This window comes from Ciconia boyciana, chromosome 8 (assembly GCF_034638445.1).
Source record: "Ciconia boyciana chromosome 8, ASM3463844v1, whole genome shotgun sequence".
Taxonomy (NCBI): Eukaryota; Metazoa; Chordata; class Aves; order Ciconiiformes; family Ciconiidae; genus Ciconia; species Ciconia boyciana.
In genome coordinates, this window is record NC_132941.1 from 38,161,924 (window position 1) to 38,171,129 (window position 9,206).

The 9,206-nt window shown below is 38.9% G+C and overlaps 1 protein-coding gene across 1 annotated transcript; it reads right to left on the bottom strand.

The window, feature by feature from the left end:
• Positions 1-997: 997 nt before the first annotated feature.
• On the bottom strand, positions 998-8,349 carry LOC140656041 (pulmonary surfactant-associated protein A-like). Its single transcript, XM_072871236.1, has 5 exons — positions 8,208-8,349; positions 7,628-7,705; positions 6,724-6,879; positions 2,737-2,810; positions 998-1,107 (listed from the first exon to the last, which is right to left on the bottom strand). The coding sequence occupies exons 1-5, from the start codon at positions 8,347-8,349 to the stop codon at positions 1,090-1,092; spliced, it is 468 nt and encodes a 155-aa protein (XP_072727337.1). The 3' UTR covers positions 998-1,089.
• Between the last annotated feature and the right edge of the window lie 857 nt (positions 8,350-9,206).

Genomic DNA, 9,206 nt, shown 5'->3' on the forward strand with positions numbered 1-9,206 from the left:
AGAAGTCTAAGGTGGCAGTTCTGCTGACCCCCCTCGCCGCTTCTCCAAGTATCAAAAACTCTATCATTTCGTGATCACTCTGCCTAAGACGGCCTCCAACCATCACATGGCTCACAAGTCCTTCTCTGTTCGTGAACAAGAGGTCCAGCGGGGCACCTTCCCTAGCTGGCTCACTCACCAGCTGTGTCAGGAAGTTATCTGCCACACACTCCAGGAACCTCCTAGACTGTTTCCTCTCTGCTGTGTTGTATTTCCAGCAGACATCTGGTAAGTTGAAGTCCCCCAGGAGAACAAGGGCTAGTGATTGTGAGGCTTTTCCCAGCTGCTTATAGAATAGTTCATCTGTCTCCTCATCCTGGTTGGGTGGTCTATAACAGACTCCCACCATGACATCTGCCTTGTTGGCCTTCCCCCTGATTCTTACCTGTAGACACTCCACCCTATCGTTACTGTCATCAAGCTCTAAACTATCCAGACACTCCCTAATATATAGGGCTACCCCACCACCTCTCCTGCCTCACCTATCCCTCCTGAAGAGTTTATAGCCATCCATTGCCGCACTCCAGTTGTGTGAGTCTGTGATGGCACACTGTGTTTCTGTGATGGCAACTATATCGTAGTTTTCCTGATGTACAATGGCTTCCAACTCCTCCTGCTTGTTGCCCATGCTGCATGCATTGGTGTAGAGGCACTTCAGCTGGGCTGTCATCCATGTCTCCTTCATAGAGGAACAACCCTTATGTGCTTTGAGGTGTTTCCCTCTGGCTCCTATTGCCTCAGTATCCCCTAGCTCAACTCTGTTCAACTTCAACTGTGCACCAGTGTACCCAGTACATCTCAGAGACACAGGCTGAGCTCCCTTGCTGGCACCCGCTCCCTCTAACCATGGCATGTTGTCCCTCAGCTTCTCACGGGCAAGCCTGATATTACTCCCCTCCCCCTTCAAGTCTAGTTTAAAAAGAGCAGAAAGTCCTAATTTTACCTGTAGGCAGTGTGATCAGTGCTCATAAATGCTACTGCCATCTTGTTCCACTGACTTAAGTTATGTGTGAAGCATCCAAGTGGAGGTCACTAGATGTCTCTGTTATGTCACTCGGTGCAGCTCAGCTGAAAAACACAAAAGAAATAGAGGGTTTTGTGTTTATAACAAATAGAAAGCAAGACAATATCTCATCTCTTTAATAGTTCTTAATAGGAACTTAGCATTCTAATGGGAGAAGAAAAACCTCATCAACCAGATGAAACTATTTTTCCATATGTTCTGCAGTTGTCCTCCATTATCAGCAGAAGGTGGTTAAATTGTTCACTACCGTCTTTATCATAATTATAGAATCATAAAAAAGTCTGGGTTGGAAGGGACCTTTAAAGGTCATCTAGTCCAACCCTCCTGCAATGAGCAGGGACATCTTCAACTAGATCAGGTTGCTCACAGCCCCATCCAACCTGACCTTGAATGTTTCCAGGGATGGGGCATCTACCACCTCTGGGCAACCTGGGCCAGTGTTTCATCGCCCTCACTGTAAAAAATTTCTTCCTTATATCTAGTCTGAATCTACCCTCTTTTAGTTTAAAACCATTACTCCTTGTTCTATCGCAACAGGCCCCCATCTTTCTTATAAGTCCCCTTTAAGTATTGAAAGGCTGCAATAAGGTGTTCCCCAGAACCTTCTCTTCTCCAGGTGAACAACCCCAACTCACTCAGCCTTTCTTCATAGGAGAGGTCTTCCATCCCTGTGATCACTTTTGTGGCCCTCATCTGGACCCACTCCAACAGCTCCATGTCTTTCCTGTGCTGAGGGCTCCTGAGCTGGATGCAGTACTCCAGGTGGGGTCTCACCAGAGTAGAGGGACAGAATCCCCTCCCTCAACCTGCTGGCCACGCTTCTTTTGATGCAGCCTGGGATATGGTTGGCTTTCTGGGCTGCAAGCACACATTGTCAGCTCATGTCCAGCTTTTCATCCACCAGTACCCCCAAGTCCTTCTCCACAGGGCTGCTCTCAATCCCTTCATCTCCCTGCCTGTATTGATACTGGGGGCTGCCCAGCTGCAGGACCTCACACTTGGCCTTGTTAAACATCATGAGGTTCATGTGGGCCCACTGCTCAAGCTTGTCCAGGTCCCTCTGGATGGCAGCCTGTCCCTCAGGCTTGTTAACCACACCATTCAGCCTCTTCAAGGGTTAAGGTACCCTTGCTGTACAGTTCCTTTTGGCTCCTGAGCCACAAGGGCAGAGATGGGTGAAAGTTTCATGCCAGGTTTCACCTGGCATTACACCTGGATTATCACCTTTGAGCCAAATTCCACTAAACCCTGGTTTCCTAACAGGATCTTCAACTCAAATCCAAGTCCCCTTATCATTTTTAAAGGTGCTACTCTAATTTCCAAGAATCCTGTATTGATTGTGCTTTAAACCCAGGTATGTTTGTACAACTGTAGATTAATATGACTTTATAACAGTACATTTCAACTTCAGGTAATGAAAATCACTTGCAATCTGACACATCTGAGGTCCAGACAAACATGTCTGTTATACCATTACACAATACTCCCAAAAACATTGTTTTCCTCTGGTTCATAGAAGTTGTAACAGGGCCATTAGTCTTTGTAGCACTTCAGTGTGGTTTCAAAACCAACTAACAAATTTCCTGGTGGCAAATATTTCTTCTCCTATTTGCACTTTTTTTTCTTCTAAAGAAAAGCTGCAAATAAATGTAAAATGTATGATTAAACTTTACCCTATGTTGTAATGCATCACTGCTAGGATATTGTGGCAACAAGTACTGGTATTTTTCCAAATATTTTCTTTTCTCTGGAAAAGAACAGAGGAATAACATGATTATTCTTCTTTAAATTTGGCTTCAAAATTAAAAATAAATAAAGGAGGCACTGGTCACAATTTATACAAGATAAGGTAGCCCTGCTAGCCTATGTCACATCCTGCTGGTTACTGTGTTCACATAAAGTTGAATTTGAACTCCATTTTCCCAAGAACCATACGGGTTGGGTTTTTTTAAAATCAATTTTCTAGAAAAATCAGGAATTCACCAAAAAAAAGGCTAATTTTCTGTAATCCAAGGTCCATTTCTTTACATGTGGTAGGGGTTGATAGGGGTGGGGGAGAGGCTTTTGAGTGCTTAAAATTGCTAATAGTATTTCTAAACTAAAATACCTAATTAAATTATACAGTTATAAAAGAGGATATCACACTAGACCAAAGAGAATTCTCTCTGAAATCAATATCCATCATTTTTATGGCCAGACAAAACTCTTACTGTTAAATATACCGTAATAACTATTGTAATAAATTTCTCTTATGTGATATGCAATCCATTTGCTTCAGAAGAGACTGAATATTTTTCACCTTTTAACTTGTACTAAGATCTTAATTGTCAAAATCTGCTTTTATAGCATTTGAGAGGTGAATAAGTTATTTTCTGAATTAAAGATCTTACTGTTAGATTGATTTTCTGTAGTAAATTATTATAAATTAAGAAAAAAGACTAAACTGAGTTTTTCTTGGTCTGGTCATTATGCACTAGGGATTATTTTTGCTCATTGCATTTTTAAGGAAAGATTTTATCAAAATTATTTATCCTAAAATAACAGAGAACAGAGAAACAATTTATTCTGTTTCTTCTTGTGCCTGACCTCTCTGTCCATTAAAAAAAAAAATCCATTAATGCAGAATTTGGATCTTTCACAAAAAAATACTGAAATGCTTTTAAGTGTTTCAAACAGCATCTGAGAGTTTAAATTGATAGGGTTATACGCACACAAAAAAAGCCGTCTAAAAGAACAAAATAATGATTTCTGGATACTCTTCTGTTCCTCTGTGGAGCTGCAAAGAATAATCAAGTAACATTCTACTGAGTATTTACCTTCACCAGGATTTTAATTATCAATATGAATCCCACTAAATACAAACGCATTCCAAGCCTGTCTGTAGAATATTGCTTTTATTAGATAATTTTATTTCTTCTACGTATGATGGCTGACACTGGACTTTTGTTCTCTGAAGTTCATCAAAGTTAGGAGATCAAAGTCCATGCAAAAGAATGTGGACACAGTTTTTTATAAAGAGGGCAGGAAACTGGCAGATGTCCCCTTGACATCTTCAGTTTTATATATGAGGTATAGTCAAGAGTTCAGACACAGAACAAGGAGAGCTGCTTCAGAATGGCATAAGGGGAAGGCTAGAGCATGGCAAGAGAAGACCTGAGTATAATGTTATATGGAGATATTTTATGAAAATAACTGAGCAGTTTAGTTCAATTACCTGAAATGTTACAGATCTCAGTGTGAACCATAGAGGGGAAAGTGCTGCCTAGCAATTCTTTGACCGGATCTGGGGAGTTTTTATTTTTAAGCAGCATGTGTGATTTTTTTTTTCCTAATAGTAATGGCTTAAGCAGAGAGAAATTGGACCCTGAGACTTAGCCTAGACACTTTGCTTATTGATGTAATAAAAATTAGCTTTTGACTGAAAAAATAATCTTATTTTTCTTAACTGGATAAAAAGCACCCAAGTGTCTCAAAGTCTAAATCTGTTTAGAGATAGGTGATATATCGTGTTAAGCCATTTGTAAGATTTTACTTATTAAGGATTTTAACAGGAGATTTGTATAGTCATTTTATAAACACAAATGTGGTGGAAATAAATCATTGATTAGCTAAAGGAATAAGATACTCCAAACCTAGTTGGAGACCTGTGTAAATGAATATGTGAATTTGGTTCAGCTAATAAAAGACCATGTTAGCAGAGTTATTTTTATTTTTTTGTCTTTCTCCTACATGATGCCTTTTTATGCCGGGTAATCGTCTTGCTCTAACAAAGAATCTGTACAGTTGAAAGACTCAAAAATTGCTAACCATGTTTACTCATTAAAATTCTAAGAATTGAAACGCAAGAGGTAGAGGTAGTTTTAAGTAAACCTTCAACTCTTTCTAGCAATTTAATGCAGCTGGTCGGAGCTAAGCCTAGGAAAATTAAAAGATATTAGTTTAGCCTTATCTTTTCTCAAAGTAACCTGAGAGTCAGAATTTTTGTCATGGCATGATCTATTCCCTTCCCATTTGAAATTTTTGGCCAAAATGGTATCATGGTCATAGGTCTCAAAGGAAGCTATTTTGTAAAACAGGTTCAGACTTTGAAATCTATCCAGTATGGTACTGGATGTACTTTTCCCATTTCAAAGTCTCTGTCCACTCTCAGATCAGCTGGAGTGCTATATGCAATGCTGGACATGAATAAGGTCCAAAGGCATCCCCTTATCTCCCGAGTCTGAAGACACTAAAGCTTTCCTACTTGACACGGAAATGACCATGTGAATAGATCCCATCTCTTCCTCAATGCAGGCTAGGGACAACACTGCCCAGAATCAAGTCCAGGTTTCTATGGGCTCCCTGCACAGAGCCAAATGTAGGGGAGGAGGAGAAGATGAAATAAAAGTATTTATGCATGTATTTTAACTCCAGTGCTTCCTTTTTCCCCTCAGGTATGTGAAAATGATAATGGATGACCCCAGGACTTCCTCACTGCAAGGTAAGTGTGTGAGAATTTGCTACTTGTGATACTTTACTGAGCTCCCACTACTCACAAACTGAGTAGCAGTGAAAATATTTTGTGAAAAGACGTTTCTTGATCCTAGTGGATTTGAGTGATGGTCTGACTGTGTGGTTGCTTGGCATGACATCAGCAGAGAAATAGCTTGTGTTTGACCTGATTGAACTTCCAATCTTACCTGCTCGCCCAAAATAGTATGTGGTTGTTCAGTGGTTTGGGAGAAGACAGGTGGCCTTCTAACACTGCAAGGGTCATAGTTTTATGAGGAAATGTGAAGTTTCAGCAACAAAATGCAATCTTTAGTATTTTATACACATTTCTATGTCTACATAGATCTAATACAATGTTTATCTTAAGGTTTTATAGAGAGTAGCTTCTGAAACTAAGAAAATTAATTGTAACTGGTACTGTTAATATTGTTATAAAACAAAAGTTAAATATGGATGCCGAATGAATCAGTGCATGCTTTGGTATGACACAATACAAGCCCTATAATTCAAAGAGATGTACAAAACCTGAGACCATAATCGCTCCAGTGAAGTCAACCTCTGTGCATCTCTTAAGGCAGAAACTATTAAATACTTGGAAATGGTTCCACTATGAAGCTACAGACAGTTTTAACTTTAGACTTATCCAATATCCCAAGTCAAACCTTGGAATTTTCCTCTAATCTTCACAAAGGCACAGTGCAGAGAGACAGTCTGCCATGAAAAATTTATTCTGAGCTATTCCCAACCCTCCAAAAGAGATAAACACATCAGATTAGGCACATTTTGAGTTAATCACACCCCACATTTGGCATTTTCTTAAGGATAAAAAATACTGAAACGTGATTAATTTTAGATTTTCTGACATAGAATAGTTGCAGAAATTGCATAAACCTGAGACACAGGATATTTCATGGTCTCCATACTCTGAGGTGGCTGAAAGGCCATTCTTTAAAATTCACAGATTGTGAGGCGATACACATCTCAATCTTTGTCATTCCAGCTCCCATCAGTGTACATCTCTACACATTTTTCTGTCCCTTTGCCGTTAGGCTCATCTTGATACCACTTGGTATAATTCAGAGGCATGCCATTTATATACTTAAATTGACCTGAAGTCTCACCCTCTTTAATACCCAAGTAAGCATGTCGGTCATACTGTTTCACAATACCCAAAATAGCTTCATTCTCCTCCTCATTCATGGGTGTTGCAAGAGTTCCTCCAGCCTGTTCACAGGATTCTAGTGCAGATGCAAAATCAACTTCCTTCCCATTGCTGGCAAGTATTTTCTCTCCTACTTCTCTTATTTTCCCATTCAAAGCAAGCACTATAACATGAAAAGAAAAAACCTAGTTAGCTTTTTAAATTTCCTATGGCATATTGGGGAGAAAGCAAAGAAAGAGAAAACAAGAGATGACGAGAAAATTAAAAGTGGTAAGAGGAACAGAGGAGGGAATAGAGGACAGGAATGAGAGTAAAGGATGAAGAGGAATAACGATCTTCAAAATTTTACCAATTCCCTAGTTGTTCACCAAGTATATTGTTATGCTGCTTGTGACCATCAGTCATTGTCTTCTGCAAGACAAGGCTGCCCCACTAACATTTGCTACATACGCTATCAGCCCTATTATATTGTGCCTACTCTCTAAAGAGGATCAACTTGCTTCAAATTTGAGCAAGTGAAACAGAGAAATGATAATTTTTGTGAATTCCTTCTCAGTACAAAACAACTCACCACCTTTAACAATCTGGTTCCTGGTAGATAAAAATGCTAGCAATGTGGTACAATGCCGAGGAATTCCCATGAATCCATGTGGAACGTGCAATGTCAGTTGTGATATGTTTTTAATAAATCAAATTTGAATAAATGTGCATTAGTGTTCCTGAGAGAAATCTGCTTCTCCAGGGAAAATGAGTCCTGATCTCCCCTGCTTTGGATGAGAAAATGGAATTTTGGGATGTAGTACCATTTTCAAGTGCAATTTATTTCCTGCAAGTCATGATTCTGTAATTAATTTTGCCTATTTCACTTAAAACTGATTGTGAGCTGAAAAAATAAAAATGGGAAAAATTACCGCCTTCAAGTCTGGAAAGTCGGTGGTCCAAATTTACTAAAACATTGTGGAGTTCAGTGTCCAGAGAATCAGGTAGACCTACACAGATAAAAATAAAAGTTAAACAATCAAGCAAAACCAGGCTCTGCTTACAGGAACAATTCCTTGGATAAAACTAATTATTTTCCAAAACTAACTAGCACACAATGTATTTTTTAACATCATCTGGTGTAAAATAAATATTTTCCCAGTATTTTTTCACACTGTTGTTAGCTTATATTAAAGCAAACAACTTTGGAAAGTCAATGGAAAAGCACTACAAAGATTTTATATATATATATATATATATATATAATATTTATACGTTTAAGTATTGATAACCTGTTCATTTCCCCTCGTCTCCCAGAATAGAGAGGAGGCCTATCTTTTAGGAAAAAAAAAAACAAAAACCTGACCATTTCCTCCACTCAATTTTCCCTCCTCTACTTAATGCAGCTGCTTCTTTGAGGGCACATGTCCTTCTGTGTTAACTGTTTTCATTCATGCAGCCTTCATGACAAGGATTTGTTGCAAAAAAGGGAAGTTTACTTGCCTGATAGACGTGGCTGTCCTTTCAGACCATCTCTTCCAGGCAGTCCAGGGATACCAGGTAGCCCAGGATTTCCTGGACATTTATGCAGTCCATGGCAAGTCACTAGCAAAGCAGCTACTGCTGTGAGCATGTAGGATAAGTAAGACAACATGATTGCTCAGACCAGCTGTAAGAAAACCCACATAATTGCCAGGCAATGATTCTGTAAGAAATTGTAGGCATTGGCTATATAATTGAACACTTTTTTCTTTTTTTTTTTTTTCCCCCTGTTCGTGCCTTCTTGAAATTTACATTCTTTCCTTGTTCAAACAAAGTTCATAGTTAAGGTACAAGAGATTTCACAGATTTATTTTGCTACTATTGCATAGCTTATACACAAAACTGTATCTAGACTGATACAGATTGGTATGCTCATTACAGAATGACAGCTACACATTTGGGAGTAGTGAAGACAAATCATCCTTTTTGCTATCACTGACTATTTGTTGGATTAATCCTTGAGAAATGATGTGCTCAGATGTAACTGGTCATGCTTAAGCCGTTAGTTGTCCGTAAGGGCTATAATCACTCAATGAAACATAGATGCATATGCTACCAACCTGAAAGACACAATTTGTTACAGCGGTTGTTGTGACGGTTTGGAGCTAGTTAGCAATCTCTTTAAGCACAGTACTATTTAAGCACATTTATTTGAAATAAGCAGACTAATAGAGTGTTTTACACATGGGCAAAATTTTATAGCTCAATTGACATTCCTATCTTGTTTTGAACAAAATTTCACAAGCTTGAAAATGTCAGAGTTAGTCTTGTAGAAAATGCATTTTTGCTGGTTGGCAATAGGCCTATTCATCTTATTTTATCCTTTCAGATATAACATTAAGTATGGTTATAATCTCAGTGATGAGATATCATGACTAAAAAGCACTCTGAAACTATAGATCATGTATTTACAATGCAGCTACTGGGTATGCAGCATTGGTAATGCTGTGCGGTTATAAAACCTGAACT